The 23,458-nt window shown below is 41.4% G+C and overlaps 2 protein-coding genes across 2 annotated transcripts; one reads left to right on the plus strand and one right to left on the minus strand.

The window, feature by feature from the left end:
- Nucleotides 1-221: 221 nt before the first annotated feature.
- LOC306782059 (uncharacterized protein) lies at nt 222-5,697 on the plus strand. Its single transcript, XM_079275238.1, is given in 3 exon segments — nt 222-476; nt 2,905-3,079; nt 3,081-5,697. Coding segments are annotated over 2 exon segments (1,929 nt in total). The 5' UTR covers nt 222-476; nt 2,905-2,936; the 3' UTR covers nt 4,867-5,697.
- Nucleotides 5,698-6,243: 546 nt separating this feature from the next.
- On the minus strand, nt 6,244-23,222 carry kcnn4 (potassium intermediate/small conductance calcium-activated channel, subfamily N, member 4; the record flags this gene model as incomplete). Its single annotated transcript, XM_079275242.1, has 9 exons — nt 6,244-6,375; nt 6,504-6,670; nt 7,300-7,369; nt 8,804-8,925; nt 11,082-11,192; nt 13,662-13,797; nt 15,865-16,301; nt 17,635-17,730; nt 22,818-23,222. 9 exons carry the CDS (start codon nt 23,220-23,222, stop codon nt 6,372-6,374), a joined length of 1,548 nt encoding a protein of 515 aa, XP_079131368.1. The 3' UTR covers nt 6,244-6,371.
- Between the last annotated feature and the right edge of the window lie 236 nt (nt 23,223-23,458).

Genomic DNA, 23,458 nt, shown 5'->3' on the forward strand with positions numbered 1-23,458 from the left:
TTGAGTGTATGCATTGCTCCAATTAAAACAAAACATGTTGATTCAATTCAATTCAAAAGTGTCTTAAATATTGTAAGGTTAAACTCGCCAGAACGTTTTAATTTAATTGGATTATAGTAATAGTGATGTACGGTATGGAAAACGAGTTTTCCCCGAAGTTTGTAGAAATAGTAAACATTCTGTTGCATTCTGGGAGGTGTAGGCGTCCCTCTTCCGGCTTTAACCGGATATGGAGCGAGTGGGCGCCATCAACATCATGACGGTGTCTCGTCAAACATGAAATTTGAAGGGTTTTCTTTTTTTGTGATGTGCTTAATCATTATATACAAGTGGACGTTGACACCAGTGGTTTATACTTGTAAGAAACGCACAGTAACAGTTACCTGACTTGGACCAATCGTTTGGATTCATCAAATTATTTCCCCTTTTCTCTGTGCTGCTGGCGGCAGTTTCTGGTCATGTACTTGTGGACAGAGGTAAGTAATGTTGTGTAAAGTGTAACATATACCGTTAGGTCTCCTGTTCAAACACAGCCGTCCTCTTACACTAAAACATAAGTAACGTCAGCTATACACGTAGGAACGGTTGTAAAGAGAAACAATGTGTAAATGGGTTGTGCTGGTAATCGAGGCAGCATTTATTGTGAAGTCATGTAAAAACTCAAGGAATGAAACCAACGATTATTGTCATTGTTTGATTTATTGACGGTTAAGTCTTTAAATACTAAGTACATTGTGAACCTGTCAATTTCTCACACCCTGAGGTCACCTCTTCAAATTGCTTTTTTGTTTATAACTCAATGTAGGGCTGGGCGATATGGCCTAAAAAAAAAATCTCCGATTTTTTTACAAAAAATCCGATTCACGATTTTAAATCGATTTTTTCCCCCAAAAAATTTTGCAGATGACAGAAGCTGTTGAAAACAATTTTTTATTTTATTTTGTGATGATTTTTCCTCGTAGGTTGATAAAAATAAAGTGCAAACAAAACCTGAACATTGTAGAAAGGTGCCTGTAGTATAGAAAAAGTATTTGGTCACTCTTTTGTTTCCCTGAATCATTTAAATATAAAATTAAATTAAACATAACATTAAATGGCATTAAATAGTAGCCTTCCATTGTAAACAACTGTGCAAATGTAACTTTTTACAGTAAGCTTTTCTAACTGAATACACTGATACAAACACAGCATGAAATAAAATGTATATGACCCTTTAACATTCACATTTTCAAAAGTGCAACATCTGATCTAACATCAACATAACATATTTTGCACAGTAAATAAGTGCATGTAAACAAAATCAAGTGCATTCACAACATAACCAACAGTATTAAACAGTAGTGCATGTTTTTTCTAAATTTTTTTTGCCAGGAAGACAAGCCTGTCTACTACCTCTGGCTTCAGGCATGCACAGTGGCATGTAACAATGCCCCCCCACACACTGAAAAGCCTCTCAGAGGGGGCACTTGTAGCTGGCACAGAGAGGTATTTCTTTGCTAAAGTACTTAGCCTTGGAAAGTTAAGTTGGTGACGCTTCCACCAGTCAAGTGGATCGGTGTCTGGGTCAACCTGCTGGACCACAGGTCAGTTGTTGCGGAGTAGAATGACATCCCCTCCAGCTCCGCAGAGATCCTTTGGCGTGTACTATTGTACAGCCGAGGCAAGGCAACGTCAGAAAAATGTTTACGGCTTGGTAGCACGTACCTGGGGTCCAAAGCTTTGAGACGGTGAATAAACCCCGGCTTTTCCACGGTGTATATGGGCACCATATCTTTTGCGATATACATCGCGACTGCATCCGTGATGGCTTTCCACCGGGCACTCTTCTTCTCATGCGGAGTACAGCTGGTGAATGTCTCCAAAATGCTGGGTTGTTGTTGTGAGGTGGTCGCGGCGGCGGCGGCGGCGCTTGTGCTCCCGTCCTGCTGCCTCCCGCGGCGCAACATTTCTCCCACTCGGCGGCATGCCTCTGTTTGAGGTGCTGCATTAAATTTGTTGTGCTGCTTGATTTTGTGGCAACAGCTTTTAGACAGACCTTACATCGTGGTTCTGTTTGTTCTGTGTCAGATGACACGAACCCGAACCATTTCCAGACCACCGAAGACACATTCTTCCCTCTCTTAAAAACGAGAGGTTCACTGCTGGCCGCCATTGTTCTCGTTTGTAAACAATGCGCGCGCACTCTAGTACGGGAACCCCACGTGGGGGAGGGGTGGGGGCGATTTTCTCGATTTTCAATAAAACACATCGCCTTAAAGCACACATTCGAATTAATCGATTAAATCGATTTATCGCCCAGCCCTAACTCAATGTTATTAAAGTGCTAACGTTATATAACAATGACATATGATAACAACAGCCATGCTAGCATCTTTATACTTGGACACAGGGAGGGTTTGAGCTAAATGCTAACATGCAGTGCTAACATTCTCACACTTACAATGCTCCTATGCTGTTGTTTAGCAGGTAAACGCAACCTTAGTGTGGTAGTATGCTAACATTTGCTAATTCTGTACAAACAAAGTACAGCTGAGGCTGATGGGAATGTAATAATTTTGCAGTTATATAGTCATAAACCAAGCTAGTGTACTAATTAAAATGTTGACCCGAGGATGGTGATGAAAAAGTGTGTGGGTTTTATCCTCTGGGGACAATACATTTCTGTTTGATAATTGACTCACGCTAGCAATTATGACATGATTTGAACTTATTCGTTTTTTGGAGTATCATTGTTTCAGCTCTAAACCAAACATAATTGCTGTGATTAATGATAATAATCGTGATCGTAATAATGACAATGTCTAAATATATAGCTGTCTGCCTACATCATTGCTCTGGGATGCAAGAATAAAACCTGTAATATGGATTTTAAAGTGATTCTGTCCATTCTGCTTAAAATTACAGACCACCCAGAGGTTTGCCCGGACCAGCTCCTTATGTCTGAAGACTTGAGCAGCGATGAAGAATGGTGTGTATCCACAAAAAGGCAGTTGGATGATGCACACGCAGAGACCAAATGTTGGGAATGTGGCAAAAAAATTTGCAAGATAAAAAGCTTGATGTTGCACTACAAAAGCCACCTGCCACATCTGCAAGTTTACTTTCCGACGCCAGTCCCTCTCCATGCACCTGGATAATGTACACTTGCCAGTGCTCTGCAAACAGTGCAATCAGTATTTCAGTAACTCGTGGGAGTTGAACAAGCATGCAGAGACGCAGTGCATCGGCTCGCCATTTCCAATAGCTCCCGCTCTGATTTTTACGCCCATAAATCAGAGTCAGAACAGTGACGACCTTCCCATTGACGGGACTGCGCTGCAAAACACTTTAAAGTCAGTGCCTCGTGACTCAGAGTCCGAGTTGAGGCTTCAACAAAGAATTGAGATGAAGCCTGCGAGAGCTGAGACATCTGAAAACAGTGTCGAGTGTGTAGTGGATGAAGGCGATAAAGATATCGACATGGAAAGTGAATGTAAGAAAGCAGATGACTCATCGAGCACTGAATCTGATGACGAAGATAAGACGTGCTATCAATCTGCAGACTTGTGTCCAGATGATCCAGAGTCAGACGGTGGCTCGAGTTCATCCGATTCTTCCAGTGACTCCTCTCAGAGTTCGCACTCTAAAACCCCGCCTGGAGACCTTCCTGCTGTTAATAGTTTGATATGTGCTGCGTGTGGTCGAGGGCCATTTCGCTCAATGAAGCTACATTTGCTGCACTGTAGTGGTATAAAGGTGAAATATCAGTGTTCAGTGTGCAAGAAGCTCTTCCTCTCTGAGGCGGCTCTTAAGGAACACTACATGCCTTTGTATTCCTGTGTAGTCTGTAGCCAGGTTTTCCCTCACGAGAACTCGTACCATCACCACCAGTGTCCCAAGGGAACCAAATCACCACTGGTCCTCTTTTGTTCAGAGTCAATGCCGCATGCATGTAACATATGCAAATCCTTTTTCACCTCTGAGAAAACTTTGTTCAACCACGTCACCAGAGTTCACACGTCGGTGGTCAGCACCAAGGTGTGCATCCTTACCAATCCATCAGTGCTGGTTGATATAAAAGCAGCCCAGTCAGCCACCAGTAGTCCAAATGTGATCAACCAGGTCATGAATGGAAAGCGCCATGGTGGCCAAACATATGCAGGGTCTCTGTCCACTCTTGTGCAATTTAGACCTTCCCCTGTCTCGACCTCCTCCCACGCAGACAGACCGCATGCCACTGTATGCATGGCGTCCCATGCTGCACCTGTTAGATCGGGGAAAGACGCTGCCCATGGTCCACAGAACCAGTCGTTAAGCCGTCCGCCTACACCTTTACGTGTCCTTCCTGGTGCCAATGACACAACTCCAGCCTCCGACCCCGTCACCCCACCGATGCCCACGATTATGGCCTTGTTTGAGAACGACAGCCAGGACGTGGCTTTGGTGAAACGTATGAACACAGGCTGGCGTACCAAGACCCCGTACCCCTGCAGGCAGTGTGGTGCCATCCTACGGCAGCCCTCCTTCATCATCAGCCACCGCTACCTCCACAGAGGCCACCGCTCACACAAGTGCCAGTGCGGCCGGGCTTTTAAGCACCGGCTGCACCTGCTGCGACATTGCGTTCAGCATGCAGAGACCGTGAGCTACATCTGTGTCAGCTGCGGGGAGACTTTCACCGGAGCCAAACTCTTTGCTGAGCACATGAAGGGCAAGCTTCGGAAGAAATCCTTTTCTGGACGTACATGGAAACGTAAAGTTAAGAGGAAGTGCAGAATGCCTTTTACATGTGACTGTGGACAACTTTTTTTAAGGCCTTCGGCTTATATATGGCACCAACTTAAATACAGGACCAAAACTAAACACGTGAAGAAGCCCTCGGCATGACAATGCAGACGCATCCCTGTGTTTCTACTCCACTTTTAGGTACTTTTCTTTCGCTATGTGCACCACATTTTAAAACAAAGGGTTAAATCAACATTACGGTTTTTGCTACAGTATTTTGTTTAATTTTGAACGACAAAATTGAAAGCAAAATCACATTCAGACATTCAAATACATTCATCCTTCATGGATTATAATTATAAGCATGTCCTGGATGCTTGTTAACATGTTTTCACCTCGTGCAAATGACACATGATACAGATAAACAACGTTTGAACAAGTTACTCATAAATTCATTTGACAACACGCATTAACCCACATGGAACTATTTCCAGTATTGGATTAAATTAAAACATCAAAACTCCAGTTTATCCTCCAGAGAAAGAGTTAGTCCAGTTCAGCCATTATTTATTCTTTTCACAAAGTGCATTCTTAAGAGTGAGGTTTGTATTGGAGTTTCTTTTGTTTTTGGAGTCCTTTTGTTTTTACTACAGCTGATTCAAATGTTATGCTCATGTGAGACATTATAGAGGTCTTAATATTAAGGTTGAAAATAGCATGTCTTTTTTTTTTGCAGTTATATAATCTCTCCATGATTTCAATGTTAACGTTCCTCAATATTATGTCTTTTTTATATTCATGTCCACTAGATGGAGCTGTTGGGTTGCTTTTAAAGACAACTCGCACCCAAGTTGTGTTCTCAGAGCAGGTGTAAACTGTAAGATGCTATTTCTGCAACAGATGATTACAACCATGAGCGTCAACATCAATCTGTGCGTTTCTGTTGTGCTCTCCTATAAGCCCAAGGATTTACAGTTTGAAATAAAGGTTTCTTCCCACGATACTTGGATTGAAGTTGAGTTTCTTCTCTTGTTTGAGCATCAACACACATCATTGCATTCACAATTCTATGACTGGGTTAGCGGGAAGCAGAACAATGAGGAATTGTCAGAGATTGCATTATATTCAATAAGCCTGTTTGCGAACAATTATGAATTTAGTAACCATTAAACTGTCCGCAAACGAAAAAGAGGATGAGAGGTTTTTTTTTAATGAGACTGTTTAGTTTAACGCTGTAAATAACAAGAAATATCAAATAAAATTAACATCTAAGAATATGTGTCTTATTCCACAGGAATAAGGCAGTGATAGAGTCCATCAATGAAACCTTACAAACAGGGTTAGGGTTCAATCTATACTCTGGAGCCTTTGACAACGTGGATTACAAGGCTCTCCACAGTCCTTGTTTGACATTTCTCAAAATGTCCTGTGTGATTCTCACACAAGGAGTGAAAGTCTTATTCTATCCGTATAATATTAGAGTCATTGTGCAGGTCACCGGGCCAGAAGATGAGATCTGTAGTAGGTGTGCCAGTCCTTCAAGTGGTTCCCCATGCTAGGAGTCGAGAGCAGCTCCAGGTAGGATTTACTGTCTCACTCTCGTGGATACTGTAGATGAAAACACTGAAGACAATTATCTGTCTCGGTAACAAATGTATGTAGCCGTGTCACCTGCAAAAAAAAGAAAATCCACAACAACAAAAATGTGTTATTCACGATTCAGCTTGGATCCCACATCCTGCACTGTGTCGATAGCAGATCGGTGCAGCGTCGCTAGAAGCCTTAGGGGTTGCTTGTACCTGATCTCTGGGTTGCGGTGACGTAGGAACTGAGACAGTAGCTCAGTGGTTTGTTGGAAGCAGCGACTCAGCTCGTCCAGCTTCTGCTCCATGGAGAGGATACGCTGCTCCAGCTCCCGATAGGAGTTATTCCAATTGGCGCTGAGGTCGCACATGATCATCTGCATCTGTTGACATCATCCACACAACGCAGATGCAAAGGTTTTTGTATTTACAAGGTGAAAACAGTGGGCTCAAAACTGCAGCCAGTCTAATGTTAAGGAAGTTCAATATCACTTTATTTGGGGCAGCCACATTTTATGTCTATCTTGCAGATTTATAATGAAACTGCCTGACTCGAAACCAACCCATGTGTTGCCAACTTAGAAACTGTGTCACTACATTTAGCAGGGCATTTTGCAACTTTAAAAAAAGAAGCCAACAGCAACAAATCTGGTTTCTTTTTTAGTCCTCCGCGCTCTCATTGGCTGTGGCTCAGCTGCATTCAGTCAGTAAGAGTGTGCAGCGTTCGGTTATGAGGAAAATGCATTTGAAAGTGCACAAATTACACATTAGTGCCTCTCACTGGGTAACGTCTTTATAGCTTGGGTTTTTACCACATGGAAAACTTTTCTGGGCCTGTGAATTCCTGACACAAATGACTCCTGAGACATTTTATGGAGATTTTTATCAAGCATTTAATGTGTCTGAACACCTATCAGCAGATTGTAAAATACTGCTTAATAGTCTCTGTAAGTAGTGAGTGTTTTTAGTCGAGCCTTTCCAGTGAAACATTCCGGTGACAGCTGTCATTTACCTTCGGGAGGTCCACCATCTCACTGACGTAATCTCTCAGCTTTTTTTGTTTGAGGCGTAAATGCCGAAATCTGTACAAAAGAAAAAAGAAAAAAAAATGTCATTCATGTATTTTAAACATTTGTATTATTCCAAATGTTACACTGAGTCACAGAAAAGGGTTCTGTTCAAAGAAATGTCATGTTCTAGTGCAAGAACAGTAAGACACTACTGTGTAGTATTCAGGGTTTCAAGTGGAATTCTCGAAGATTTTTCATTGTAATACAAATTTGTTATGTCACCATCAATCTTGGAAGGTAACACAAAGGTGATGGAGCCTCTGGCCCACTGATGAAAGTATTGCAATATCTATATTTGCAGTATTACAAAATGGGTTTCTGTGGCAACATTCCTGGAAAGAATTGAGGATTGTATTACAGCTTTTCTCCATTGTATACAAACCAAACATTTTACGATACACACAATTCTCATTGCTGAAAAATTGCATGTTACTATCGAATTGCAGATGCAGCACAAGGCTCCAAAACTCAAGGCACAATTTCTTTGTAATCCTTAAAAATTCCAAAACAACCAGGACTGAAATCTTAAGCATTGCCTCTTTAAATGCTCCAATGAGTTCCGAAGCGCACATCTGCAAATGGAGCGTCCTATTTTTGTCCTTCTGGCACAATACAGAAACTCTGATCTGTGGAGGAATATGCTGAGTATTCCACTACTCAACATGCAGAAGTCACGCTGTGTTTGTAGCTATGAAACATTGCTGGAAGGTTTTTGACATATAAAGGTGGAAAAGGGTTAAATGTAGTATCTGGTGTACCTGGGATGGATGAAACCACCAAAAAATGACATATGGAAGTCAATATTGCAGCCAGTCTCTGGAGACATTAGAGCGATGGTCTCATGATGTTCCTCATCCTATCGGGTGGAGGTGCCTCCTGCTCGAACTTTCCACAGTATATTTATTTATAGTGGCTCTCCCTGGTTTAAAGCAGGAAGTACAACCCCTCCACCCAGTCTAAAACACACTCACACACATGATCCTTTTGTCAGGATAATGAAGCATTCAGTCACATGTCTGGACTTCCTGTCTTGTGCAATCCACTTGTTCTTAGAAGCTTGGGCTCATTAACAAAGAGACACAACTCAAATGGAAAAATACGTGCAAAAAGAAGATGGCACCAGTGTGCTTTAATTAGTTGTTTGCCAGTATGTCTAAGAGCTTTGTCTTGAATTCGGTGTAACAAAAGGGTGGACCCTTGTTCACACATGCCTCGCCCACAGACAATAGGCCAACAAAACAAATTGGTATATGAATTAGCCATCAACAATGGTGACTCTGTGGTTAAGCATGTTGACACTAAGTTAATGACCTGTAAATTACACATGGAAGGCACGCAACCCACCACCAACGTACATCCCTTGCCCAGATACAAACACACACACACACACACACACACACACAGACATCCTGCCTGACGCCACCATTTTGCGATACAGTAACTCACACTCTTATGGCTTCCAGAAGGCATCTCTGGTGTCTTCGGTGCTCACCGCGGTTGCCCTTTGTCAGGTGTGTGCGATGCAGAAGCCAGCATTCCCTCAGCACATTAGCAGCAGCGTGCCGGATCTGGTGAAGAGACAGACACATTCAAATCAACCGATCAAACCGCGGAGGTTCCAGGAGCAGTGACGACCATGATACGACCATCAAGATAAAGTCAATCAAACATGCAAGCTTGACAGGTAGTCCATTCTGCTGAACTATTTATCTATATGATGCTGATTTCAGATAAACTATCAGGTCTTACATAACTAAACTATCAGGTCTTACATAGATGCTCATATACAAGAATTTGGACAGGCCACACAAACTATAAGTGTGGGATACAAGTTCTCCGGTATCACCTTTGCACCTTTCTGTTTGATTCTATTCATGTCTGTTTGGCTTCCTGCACAAATCACTGGAAGTGCCCCGTGATGATGTCACTCTGGCCCTGTTGTGAGGGTTATTAATAGAGGCTGTCAGTGTCTGCATCCAGATGTCTTCCCTTGTTCCCATCGGTGTATATCTGGACTGCACCAGATAGCTCAGAAGGATGCACGAAAACACACACACGGACTCCAGCAATCACAAGCAGGGCATAAAGATGCAGCAAGTGACAGGATGCAGCTACCGGGAGAAAGGAAATGGTTGTATCCTCCAAAACAGTGCACCTACCGCACTCAGACACTGCTTTACACTGCTAGCGAGAGGCTGTAACACAAACTGACACTAATATACTCGGAACTCTATCCATCATTACATGTTTATGTGTAGTCCTGAGACACTTTTCTGGCTTCATGTTTCCTTACAAGCGTTTATTTATCAGACACCTCCTTCTTCCCATCACTAAGCAAACACTTGAATCCTGTCCAAGCCTACAAACAAAGTCCTCTGGAAGCCACTTCCACACACACGAACGTAAGCACAACCAGTTTCCTGCCCATCGCTGAACCGTCCTGAACTGACACAGGTTTCTTTCCTGACGGAGGTGAGATGATTTCCTCTGTTTGACACCTTGAAAATGCTATATAGAGCTTGGCTTCTCCCTCCTCCTTTCCCACACTATTCTGTCCTCTGGTGTCTCTTATTGAAGGAAAAAAAAGAATTTCTTCTAAATAGACTCAAAAACCAAAACACGCAAGCCACACAAATAAAGTAGTGACGCTTCCATCCTGACCGCTCCATCCGCTTTGTCGTTCTTCTTATTTGTCTTGCTGCCGGGCAGTAACCTCGGGTAGTTAACTGTTTACTAAATAGTTGAATAGGAAAGTTTATTCAATTATTTGATAAATATTATCATAAAATTATCAGCCACTGATTTCAGGTTGTACGGCTCCTGTTGGGAACCTTCAATAATAATAAATACACTTTGTTTTGCACCTGTTACATTGGACATTTGGAGTTAGATCTGTTTGTCATTGTCAAAGTTGGTACGATGTTCCTGGTGATGTCATTAGGGTTTATATTGTCACATTTTGCTACACCTACGTTTTCTAGGTTAAGAGTCATCTGTCCTTTATTAAGCTGTAATAGTTATGTGTTAATATTTGTATGTAAAGACTTATTGTTGAATTCTACTTCATGGTATGGTGGTTTTATATGTTTTTGTCTCTTTCAATACAGATAACACATTTTACATAACTGACAAGCATTTTCCAAAGCATACCAAAATGTTGAACTTTTCTTTTATTGAGTTATGTTACTGTCGTCTGGCACTGCAGAACAGACTTTTCTCATCATTCTGCACCACCACAGCTGCATTACCACACAATGTTCCAGTGACTTTGACAACAATAAACACAGACCTGCTCTTCATTGAGATAGATTACCGAACTAAAACAAGTTCCAACTTTCTGCAAGCTGGTTCTCATATAAAAATTAATGAGAAGGTGCATTCCAAAATCTACAACAGTTCAGCTGGCTTTGAAACAGAGTTTGCAGTAACGTAAAGTACGCATGGTTTGTAGTAAATGAGCTGAAACATGCAAAACAATACTGGTCTTTGAAGTCATACTTGTCAGATGAAGCCTGTCAGTGGATAAGAAACAGCAAAATCCCGAGTGAAAATGGCCATGCGCGTACATCCAAAAGTTACACTTCTGATCAAGAAACTGCTGCAGAGAATGGATCATAAATCGGTGAGTTGCCATGTACTCCTTATAGATGTATTGTAGTGTTTTCACAATGTAAACTTTAACATTATAATCCTTTTGCTAAGTAACTTGACTTGTTGCTCTTACCCTTTTAGAGATCTGGATGTCCAGCATGAAGAAGTGCACATGTTTCTCTCCTTTGTTCAACGCCAGCATCTTGGTAACGACTGCCACCAGCATGGCAGTGCAGGCTACACCCTAGAACCCAACACACACACACACACACACACACACACACATGGACGTGGGCATGGTTTCTCAATGATCATGTCAGCATTTGAGATTGATCCTGTATACTGTAGTGACATCAACACGGTAGAACTCAAGAAAAACGTTAACAGTTTTGTGTGTTTTGCTCCACCATTCCCCTTCTGGGAAAGCACTTCTTCAGAAATCCGAATGTTGATCTTCATACCTCATATGGTTTTGTCCAATAAATCAAAGTTATATTTACACAGAGAGTTCAATGGTTAGACACAGGCCTGTGTGGCACTGCTATAGTGCTGGTTTCCTCTGAGAATAGCTGTGTGCTATTGCTGGACAGGGAACTACAGAATGATGGTTAGGATTCAAAAAGGCCGCAGAGAAAATCTCATATAGTCAAACTCAAACAAACACTTGAAAGGAAACACAGACAAATCACCACGCTGATTTCATGTCTACCACTGATAATCATTAAAAGTCTTTACCTGTTTTCCTCTTTTCAGCTTGCATGAGAAAGAGAGAGAGAGGAGGAGAGAGCAAGATCAAGCATGAGCATAAGAAAAGACAGTTTTAAAATATATATATTTATCTTTCCCTCCAATGTCCACAGAATATCTGTAATTACACCGTCTGTGGAACCTAGGAGGTAAAAACTCTTTCCTTGGATCCATCCACACACAGTGATGGGATGCAAACAGAGTTGTCAACCCCTGAAACACAGCTGCAAATTGAGTTATTGCTGAAGTCAAGCAGAAGTGCTGACCATAGAGGTGTTCAGCCATATACAGGTGTGAGATCCCAGTGACCGGCTCCTATAACTGCCCTGATGAGAGTAGGAAATTATTTTTTTTCCAAATCACAGACACAGGTTGGCGCACACTCCTGTTGTAGTGGTGCCAACGTCAATAAACCACCTAAAAATGGATATGGTGGAAAGTTTCCCCGTATAAGGATGGAAGCTTATAAAAACAAGGGAGCTGGAGAATGAGGTAACAGATTGTTTTCCACTCTGTCACAGAAGTGTCTGAAGCGGACTCGTGCCCACATCCAGAACCGCGGTGGGGACTCTTATCTGCTTGTACCACAATTTAACGGAGCAGAGGTGAGGCAGCGAACCATAATCTATTCCCTATTCAAACACACAGCCACTCCTCACTCTCAGTTACTAATTGTTTATTTTACTTTACAGTAACTCTTTGTGTTTTATCTCAAGTATCCTTCAACCCTCTTGCTCTATCTCGGACCCTCCTTTCCACCTTTTGTTTTCATTCCTCTCCTTGCCAATCCTTTGCATGCCCATTAAAAAACATTATCTTGCTGTAATTTAAAACAAAATGCACTTTTTTGCTTTTATTTGCTCTTACTATTTGGTGCTAATGTGATGCTTTCTATTCTTTCTCTCTGGGATATTTTAATTAGTTTCTTTTATTGTCATATATGAGGAGTCAGTGAGTGCAGCAAAACAATGACATCATGCTTCATGCAGATGTTTTATGTGGACTGCATGCTGACAGCTTCCCCCCTCAGTCTTTCTGTGTGAGTGCCTGGTACCAACAAGGTCCTGCAGAAGCACCAGCCATTATTTACAGCTGCGATCTAAATCACACACACAACGGAATGGAGGCATGCAGGTCTGTCAGCACCGCTAGGGTGTGCAGCAGGGCATTCAATTCACAAGTATAACTATATGGGCTGGGATAGAACACAAAAGGCACAGGAGAGACGTGAACTAGCTGAACTGTCTCAATATGAACTGGGAAAACTGAATAGGAAGATAGGGGAAGAGCTGCTGCAATGGAACAGAGCAGAAACGGAAGGGAATGAAGCAAACCAGAGAGGATGATATGGAACAGAATAGAGCAGAACAATATGGAACGGAACAGAAGGCAATAAAACAGAGCAAAACAGGACATGTTATATCGGGGAGGAATGGAACGGAACAGAATGGAATGGAACAAATTTAAATGAAATGGAGAAAACCAGAACAAATAGAACTTAATCGAGAGACTCAAATGGAACAGAGCAGAAACGGAATAAAAGTAAAAGTAAGGGAGAAACAATGGACCTCTGCAGAAACAACACAACGGGACAAAATGAAGTGAAAATAAAAAGGACAGCGAGAGAACATCTTGAAAGGGGGCGGGGGGGTTAGGAATACATACAGAAGTGAAACAAAGATAAGACATTGTGTTTATTGAACTGAGTATTACATGTCTTTTGTGTAGAAACCACGACTACTGTTCTGGCCAAGTCTTTTTTCTGATAAGAGGCCAAACGAAAGCCAAAGCAAGCACTTGAAACGACTCAACAGGTGTCGATATCCCTCAATATGCACAGTTATGCAATATTTTTTGAAACCTTTATATTTCATAAATAAATCTCAAATGAGCAGGAAATCTTCATTTCCCCAAACAATACATGATAAAATAACAAAAGTCTCAACAAGCAACCTAACCTAGTTACCATGACTCCAGTGAAGAGACACACCGCTTTGCCGCAGCTGGTGTTGGGCGCCACATCCCCATAGCCCACGGTGAGGAAGGTGATGGCTATGAGCCACATAGCCGTGTCCATGTGGCCTGTCGTTGCTTGGGTCTGCCTGCATGACGGAGGAGAAAGCAGGAGTGAGACGGTGTCGTAATAAAACCTGTTGTGTATTCTTACGGACTGTCGTTAAAGGCAAGGTCCCAAACATATTTTAAACATATATCTATAGCCGCAGTTAACTTTTACATAAGCTCAACCATGGCTAATCTAAACATTCATAACCATTTCCTACATAACCATGTTTTACTGAAACATAACCATTTTTAATCTGATGCCAGTTACATTTTTCCAAATAATTTCCATGGAAGTTTCCTTTAAAAATGTAATTCAGTATGTTTTATAGAGAAAATAGAGAGACAGTTGTGAGACAGTTATTTAAGTTTAGTTAGTTGTGTTGACTTTATAAACAATTGTTGATTTACAGGTGTATTACTGTGAAAGGAATGCTCTATTTAAACCAAATTATTGAAATAGTCATCCATTACTAGTTATATTAATCTTATATGGAAACCTTATTCTCCATATATAGGAATGGGTGACACAAATAAGATATTCTATCACAGTATACAGTTTAAAATCGTATATTGCATTAACAATACTTTATATGTCTTGGTATCTTTAAGAAACAGTTCATGGACAAAATAACCAGATGGAAAGTTAAATTCCTGAAAAATCCAAAGACCTCATTATTGAATCAAACATCCTGTAAAAATCTAGTTTTGCCATGAAACAGTCCTGCTCGTTGCAGGACAACATTTCCCACAATGGCCTAATATTACTAAAAATATCAAAGTGACAAAATTCCTGAAGGCAGAGAAATGAATACATTTCCATTGTCTATATTATGATATCCCCCCTCCCAGTCAATATGTTGAATGCTTGCCTATTGCTGTCCTACTGTGCACTTGCAAGACTCATTATGTAACACTAGTAATGAATTAGAATGAAGTAATTGGAAGTGTACAAATTGATTAATTCCTGTTCCCAATTATCCATTTCTTCTTAATTTGTATAAATTACATCGTCTTTTCCAGGAACCTTATGATTACAGTTGCATATAACTTCCTGTCTTAGATACAACAATAAATTAAACATTTCCTGAACATGATGTGTCTTCTGAGTTTGATAAAGGTGTGCTCTGTTAATCAAACTGCGTTATCAGTGTGGATGCTTAACAGGAAGTCGGGAAGTGCATGACTACCAGTGTAAACTTGTAAAACATTACAAAGCACAAGTCCAACGTACACTTTGCAGAAACCACACAAAGAAGTCATACAGAGTGTGAATGTTCATCTGTTCATCACCATGACTGATGAAACAGTTCAGTGTTAAAAAGGTTTGGTGGTCTTATCAGCTATCAATCACAAGCTCTTTTATTACTTTTGACAAATCAAAACATACAAGACTGAGATATGTGAAACTGAGGACGAAACCTCCCATTAGGGTTCAAATGAACAAATGACCTCACACTGTTCAAACAGTCAAACAGGGTAAACTTGACACTTAGTCTGCTCGCGCTAAGAAGCCATTTGTTACGAGTAACGACATAGAATGACTATCAAATCAGTTTTTGGAGTCAAATTGACCATCAAGCTGCGAGCAGCAATGTTAACCTGCCAAACATTTCAATATTTTAATGTACAAAGATTAGATGTGGGGTGAAACCTCCAGACAGAGCTGTAGTGTGTGTGTGTGTGTGTGTGCGTGTGTGCGCGTGTGTGTGTGTGTGTATGTGTGTATTATAGAAGAAGCAAAAAGTTTTGCTTTCATACTAGAAAGTATTAGTGAAAGAAATCATAAAACAGTTCACAAATCTGACTCTCTTGTCTGTCGTTTTTTTTTTTTTTTTTACTTAACTGCTGCAAATCATATCAGTTTGTGAATTAAAGCATATTTCAGGACAGATTGTTCATCGAAGGCTTTGCCATTGAAAGAAAATCATATTTTTGATGTACTGCATAATATAACCTTCAGGGTTGGTGCAAGTGCTTTTGTGTCTCATTTGTGCAAGCCTAAGTAATCACTATAATGTTCAGTATACACAGCAAACATACGTCACGCCAGTTTTTTGCTGGTAGTCTGACTTGTAACTTGACACATACACATCTCTCTTCCCTACCTCTCACACAAAGTAAGCATCCAGGACGCGGTAAGCCAGAAGAAGAGGATGAAGACCAGCAGCGTGCGCGCCGGGTATTTGTTCATCAGTATCTTGAGTACAAAGCGGAAGGTGAAGTTTATGTTGTTGAGCGAGCCGATACTCCTGTAGGAGGCGCTCAGCAGCACTTTGCTGTGCAGCAGGATGGCTCTGTGCACCAGGTACAAGCGAAGGAACATCAGCACAGATAACAGCAGCTCGATGTCCATCAGGGCCTCGCCGTGGTGGTTGGAAATACAGAGCGGAGCTGAGGAAGAGGAGTTGGCATGGAGGCCCACCTCCCAGTATGTGCCAACAGGATGGATGACACAGACCAGCAGCTCCAGAGTGATCACAAGAACCCTGTGGCTGCTCATGGCAATACGCCAGTCCACCTGTTTGTGGTCAATGACAAACAGCTGGAAGATGGAGGAGGACAGTATAGAGACAGAGAGTGAGAGAAGAAAATGATAAGTACTGATGGAAACCACTGCAGATACAATCACATCTTTAAGTGGAAATCATCTAATCCTCTCCTTAAAACTTGAGTACAAAACACTTGATACTCTGTCACTGGCTCCAGTTTCACCTCTTATTTTCCTACGACACAAGTTGATGACATTATCAAAGCTCGGCGCTACCCGTCGTTACAAAAGATCCAATGCGATGTTTTCACTGAGTCACACAAAAACTAATCTCATTATGTGGCATGCTGGGATATGCATATACTTTGTGTGTTTTATGTGTTTTTGCATCTCAAGCGTAAAACAAAGACAAGTTAAAACAAAATGCAAATATGCAGTTCTCTACAGTACATCATGTTTGTAAAGGTCTGTGATAAGGGAGATGTCTTTTAAGCCTCCAAAGATATCTGAAACCACTGATATCCAACAGAAATCTGAGAGGAAAACTTGTATGCTGATTTGTATGAGTTGTTCACATGTAAGGAAGTGGGAATGTATCTTTACCGGGCCTCATTTTATTCTCCAGAGTAGAGTGAAGGTCCACTTTCTCCTCTCCTTGCTCCACTGGTTTGAAGCAACCTGATGTTTTTGGCTTGACTTAGTTTGTCCCCTCTGACACCCAAGATTTTGAAGGTACATGAGGAATCGCTGAACCCTGCCTGTGTGTTGGTCTCCACCCTTAGCCTGTCCTTCCTTATCTCCTCTGCACATTTGCACGGAGGCCGCTTGTATCAGACACAAATGACTTGCAACCACACCGAAGACACTGTGTGTGAGAGTACGAACCCAGCAACCTGACCAAAACCTTTCTGCGCTCGTTCGTACTGCACTTTATTGGATATGCATGCTGCGAGTGTGCACAAGGGAAAATGAAAGGTTGTTTACTGTTTAATTTCAACCGAATCCCTTCATGTATACTGATTTCAAACACAACGGCAGTGAGCCATGTGGATTGGAAAAATAGCGCAGCTACAAAATTGTTCATGTAGGTTTTCATCCAGGGTTTTTGTTATGCACATAACACAGATAATCAGTGTTGAGGCTGCCATCAGTGGACCGAGAACTCCTTCTAAAAGGCACAGGTATCTTGAACAAAGTGGCGTTCTAGCCAGGCTAATTAGGAACAAACATTTACTGGTATAAAAAGTGGTGCACAAAATATGGCAAGCCAACAATGCAACAACAACGCACCTTCGCATGCAAACGGTCAGGCTTTCACTCTGGCACACGCAACATCACAAAGAGGGCGTCCAAACTGTTGGAAACAAAGGGGGAAAGGGAAACTCACCCTGATGTCCTTATGATGGAAAAGTATGATGAGGATCAGGAGACACCCAGTGGACAGGCTGATGGAACAGTTGATGAATAAGGCAATGTTTGAGCCCTGGGACGGAAAGGGAGATAAGGCAAGAAGATTTGATTTCTTTCCATTTATGTTCTCCATTTTCAAGGTTTTATGAAAAATCTCGGTGTCTATAATGCTCACTGTCACGATGACAGGGTTGGAAAGAGCAACAGAGTATCCAATCAAGAAGAAAATGACTGAAATATAAGTTTAAAACAGACATATGGCCTCTGCAGGTCAATGTGCCCTCTGACCAGTAACAAAGCTTGTTACTGGGGGAGTATCCTTTAAAGGTACATTATGTACTTACATATTACAACGTTAATGAGTTAGCCAGAGATTTGGTCTATTAAAGAACAAAAAAAGCAACCAAGGATGCAAGACATATTCCAGTTAGACATGTACAAAATAAAAAGATAAATATGTGTCATTATAACATTATGCACATTAGACCATGGTGAGAAAATCATTGTTTTGCTCTTTTTTTGGCAGACCAACCAATAGGTGTTGCTAGACTGTATATTGGATTTGATCCCTCACCAGCTTCTCACCCAACAACAATTGAGCTGCCAACCGCACCAAGCATGAAGCACATGTCACCTCAGTGTAGTGGACAAGTGATTTTTCATCAACTGATTTTAATGTGTACCTTTGTTTCAGACTGACTATCAAAACTACAATGTAGTGCTGAATTAATTCGTTGAATAATCAATGAGTCAACAGAAAATCAATCACCAACTGCTGCTTTTCACTGTGAATTAAACACGCTTGGCTTTTGGTCTGTCGGCCATGCCTTTGTGATATTTCATGTCTTCAGTGAATTTTAAAAAGAATTGACCAATCCTTAATGATCACTAATAACGAAAATAATAATGAGAGATGACCCTTAGGGAGAATCAAACATCAAGTATTCATTACATGCATGTGGTAAGATATACTTTTCAACAAGTCAGTTTGAGTTGAGTGTGCTTTTCACGCTGACTCTCCAATCAGTAATGCTGTTAAAGGTGTGCTAGCCATCTCTTCTTTGCAATAAAGATTTTGTCAGAGATTTCCTTTCCATAAAACAACATTTATAATATACTGCTGATTGTGTTATAACAGCACAACTGATGGCTACTCTGTGATCCCTGCCTTTCCAAATGGAGCATCATTAGAAATTTCCAAACCTCAGCCAAATGAAAGGTACAATTACTGATCCTGTAATGTACTGCAAAAGAGGTACATAAAAAGCCACTCACTTACAGAAGCACTTGTAATTAAATACTTTTCATTCCAGGGAACTGACAGCCGGAGACACAGATGAATTAAGAACGACAAGCATATGGCTTCTGCTGCACCACCTCTGTCTTAGCAGGTAAAGGAGCACCTTTACCCTTCATTCATGCATCTCTGTGCAACTGATACGTCAATGGAAGTTGTTAACGGAAAGTGCCGTTTAATGTGGTTTACGGATTAAAAAGATAATTACAAACTTTCAAACTTGAGGAAACTTGAGCTTGTAGTTGGTATGGTGTGCCGTCCGTTGGCAAGGTAAGCCGTTTTCCACAGATTCTCCTGTAGCATCCACATCACGTCTGTATTTCGTCCAGGGCTAATTAGAAGACCCCACAAAAGCTCAACATTTCACCACATTCCATAACAGAGAGTTCAACAACATGGTTCTTGCTGAGTTTGTAAATCTGTTTTTGTAACGTTTTCACAATGGAAGTAGTCATTTCTAGGCCGATGAACCTAATCTGGTTGTTCATGACAAAGATTGTTTCTCATAGTCTTGGACGGACACCATGAATTCAGTGCAAAAGATGGTGGTCTAGTTTGTATATACTGTAACAAATAAATACTTGGCAAAGAAATACTACGGTACATACATCACTTACGTTTTCTAATTTGGTTTGTTAGTCGTTGTGGTTTTGTTAGGAATCATGTCGATTCTTGTGCTGTAAGTCACTCCTGGAACTACACGCATCCTGAAACTTGAGGATACAAATAATATCCGACAAGAATATTAAACTGGCATAGTGGGACAGTCATGGGAAAGGAGACATCACAGCGGGTAAAACATTTGGAAGTTTAGTTAATACCAACCAAAAACGGCACAAGGTGATCTCACTGTGAAGCTACAGGGTGACTACATAATCACTGCTGGGTGACACCATACGTTACTATTACAGTAAGAGTGACCCAGTCAAACGCTGCATCAAAAAATGTCAGCGAAATTCCGGTGAAAGCAGGGAGGTGATGTTTAGCAAGGTGCAGGTGCAAAACCCTACAGATCACTCGCCCTCTAAGACCACAAGGGAGTATACCACTTCACTGCACCCTGTAAAACAGGTTTTCCATCCTTGTCCATGGGACTCTCAGGAACTCACAGTAAGGAAAGCACAGGTGTGCATAATCAAATGAATGATGGCTGAATTCCATTCAGATGCTTTGATTTGAGGATCCTGGTATCCTGCATGCTCATCTAGCTATATGGCAACAGCTTTGGGTGAGTTTTGGCTGGTTTTATCAGGACCATAGCTGGCCTATATGTAGCCAGTGCCAGTTTTACGCATACGGGGAAGCATACGTTATTGTGATCCAAAGTTGAATTTGCGTCATCATATTTTTGAGGTTATTGTTTTTAACTTAAAAAAGATATCTGTCAAATAAAAAAAAATGAGTGAAAATATTTTTTGGGGGTTTGTTTGCTGCATTATTTGTAGGTAATTGCATGGCTTTAGTCCAATTTTTAACAAGTGATGCTGGTAAGTCTTAGCTAAAACGCAAGGAAAATGTTGTCCATTATACATCGGTACTATAAATGTGCCCTTGGCCCTGGCCAGATGTTGCTTTCCAACAGCAAAACAATCAACTTTTAAAATCATAACAGGAGAAAGCCGGAGCTTATTAAACAGCTGAAAAAGGGAAGTGCTGTGCAGTCAGAAAATGATGCAAACAACTGATACAAAACAAAAACATGTTGAGCTGCCAGTCAACCCAAACAGGTAAAACATGACAATATGTCTGTTTATTTTACAAACTTTGTGATATTTAAAAATAATTGACCGCTAAGAGAGCATATAAGTATATTACAAAGATGGTAGCATGTATGTTTGTTGCGATTGTGTAAGCTGTAATATTGTATCAGTGCTAAGAGAGGTGGTACAATGTGCTGTATGTGAGAAAATCATTGCATGAAGATAAATCTTAGCAATTTAATGTCAGATATTTCTGATTAAATCTGAAATGAACGCGGTCAAACTTGGTTTTGCCAAAACATGCTTAACTTGTTGGACCGCAAACCTGCTGTTATATAATCACACATGGCTGAGGACCAGAGTTAATAGAGCCCACCAAAGTTATCCAAGCCTTTTTTTAAATACTGGACATCATGCAACATTTTTCAGCCTCATTATGTGGATATTGAATGGGTTGTAAAGTCATTCCAGGAAAGTCATCAAACAGTTGCAGAAAGGAGGATACAGGATTGCAATTAAGTCTAAGTGCACACTTCTAGCACAGCCCAACTCAAGACATTCTACACTGGCCATGCAAACACTCTAATTACACACTAAATGATGTGGAAAGATAGCCTGAAGTACTGCGAGCAATCTTGGGAAGGGAAAGAGGTGAAACGTGGAAAAGCATTCCATAAATAGCCCTGTTTCTCATGCATAATCATGAAATGGTAAGCTTAAAATATAACTTTGAAGAATGACATTAGCTTCCAGGTCTAAGTAGGCAGATCCAAAATACCCTGCAGTATACTTAGAAATGGCTTTGTGTGTGCTACCGGCCACACTGTATTGTGTAGATTAGACAAACGCTATGTGACCAAAAGTCATGTCAGTCCAGAGGGGAGGAAGACGTCACAGCTCACATACATGACTTGTACATCACATGAAGTTTAAAGACAAATGCTGAAAATGGTTATATAAGCTATGGCTAAATCAGCAATGCAGCCTTTCCAAAATAATATGCTTTAACTGCGGCGAAGAACACTTTTCCAGTGCATCAGCTTTTCCATGGTACAGAAGCCGATGGCTGTTGTTAGGAGTCGACAGACAACACCTGTTCTTGGTTCGTATTCGAATTGTAATGTCATATTTGTGCCAACACCGTTATTTTCACGGACGTGCTTTTGCGAGCCCAACTCTCCATGATTCCATCGGTTTCTCAAAAAGATGGGAGCTGATGTGAGTTAGAAATGTGGGGGCTCTCGGACAATGCAATCAATCACTGACTTCACAGCATGGAGGTGGTCTGCTGTTTTTTTCTGCGCGCATGAGAACTTTTTTCCACATGTGGAACTGGCCTGCGCTATATGAAGTTAGGGGTAGTTAATAATTTTTTGATTGTGTGGCCTGGCATTGTTATCCACTGAGATCTGCATGTTAATGTCATGAGGCTGTGCTTCTAAATAGAGTGTCTGGAAATGGGTTAACTAATCAGTATAGGTCAGGGGGTTCAAAGCCCAGGTGCAGGTTGTGCTGCATGCTTGGGCTGTGAGCTAATCAAGACCGTTGTTATTACAACAAATAGAGCCAGTTGTGTAATGTTGTTTTTCTGCACAAGTTATGATCAAATTGAGTTACTGAAATATGTCATGAATTAAAGATAGCATGGTTTGTTTTCATTTGTTGGTGTCAGTTTTATAAGTGAAAAACTATAGTTTGAGCAGTTCTAACAAGGAGTTGAAGAAGAGTTGAGGTGCAACCACACAGCAGCAGGCAGGTTGTTAACTTTCGTTCCACTGCATGATGCTGACAAAAGCAAGACATTAATACATTTGTTCATTATGTTGTCTTTTTATGATGCGTTCAATAGCCAACACTGAGGCGTCTCGACCAGCTGCCAAGACAAAGTCAATTTAGGTGGTGTTATTTATTGTTCGAACTTTGAAGATGCAGGTGGATGCTTTACGTTAAATACTTGTCTTGTAAAAGTGCGATATAGCTGAAGTTTAGATTTGATTTGTGAGACTGTTGCAGTGGAAACCGAGATGGTTAACATGCTCTAAGGATCGAGTGCCAACAAAACCAAAGTGTCACATTTCAAACATTTCTAATAGAATTATTTGATTTGAATATGCAGTCAATTCTTACATGTTTAAAAGACATTGGTGTATTTCTTAAACCTACCGGTTTATAAACGTAGAGACATATCTCGGAGTGGATTATCATGAGCAGTATTCCGAGCAGAGCAGTCCCCAAAGACAACGCGCAAAGGCGCTTTCTGTCCTCCAATAAAAACTTCCTGTCTCGCAGTCTGTGGAGTTCGTCTCCCTCCATGTGAGCTGTCCGCTTCCCGGGGAGTGACAGCGGCACGGACACTTCTGCCGAGTCCCCGCCGTTTCGGTTGACCAAGCCATCGCAATTCACACAATTCACTTTGGAGTCGCCGTGCAGGCTGCGGTTTGTCATCTCCATCTCCAGAGCGCGCACGAGACGGCCGCCTGTCCCTCTATCCCCGTCGTCGCAGTCCGTTGCTCCGTCCTGTGCCTGTCCGGTCTCTCCTTTGCTTTCCTCCCGAGTTGGGGAGGGCATAGTCCGATGGGCGCACTGTGTACCGGGCCCTTCTCTCGTTTGTCGCTCATCGAAGTAGCGTGATTTACCAAAACACTTGGCATCTAACACACCCTCTCCTCAACACCAACCGGCGCGGCGTGGTTACGCGTACTGATGCACACTGGAGTGAGCGATGAAGGATACTCTTGTTAGCATGCGTTATCATTTTAAGAGTGTGCGTCAGTCTGACTCAAACGAATTATTTGGGTGTGTGC

Source organism: Melanostigma gelatinosum (assembly GCF_949748355.1).
Source record: "Melanostigma gelatinosum genome assembly, chromosome: 9".
NCBI classification, from domain to species: Eukaryota; Metazoa; Chordata; class Actinopteri; order Perciformes; family Zoarcidae; genus Melanostigma; species Melanostigma gelatinosum.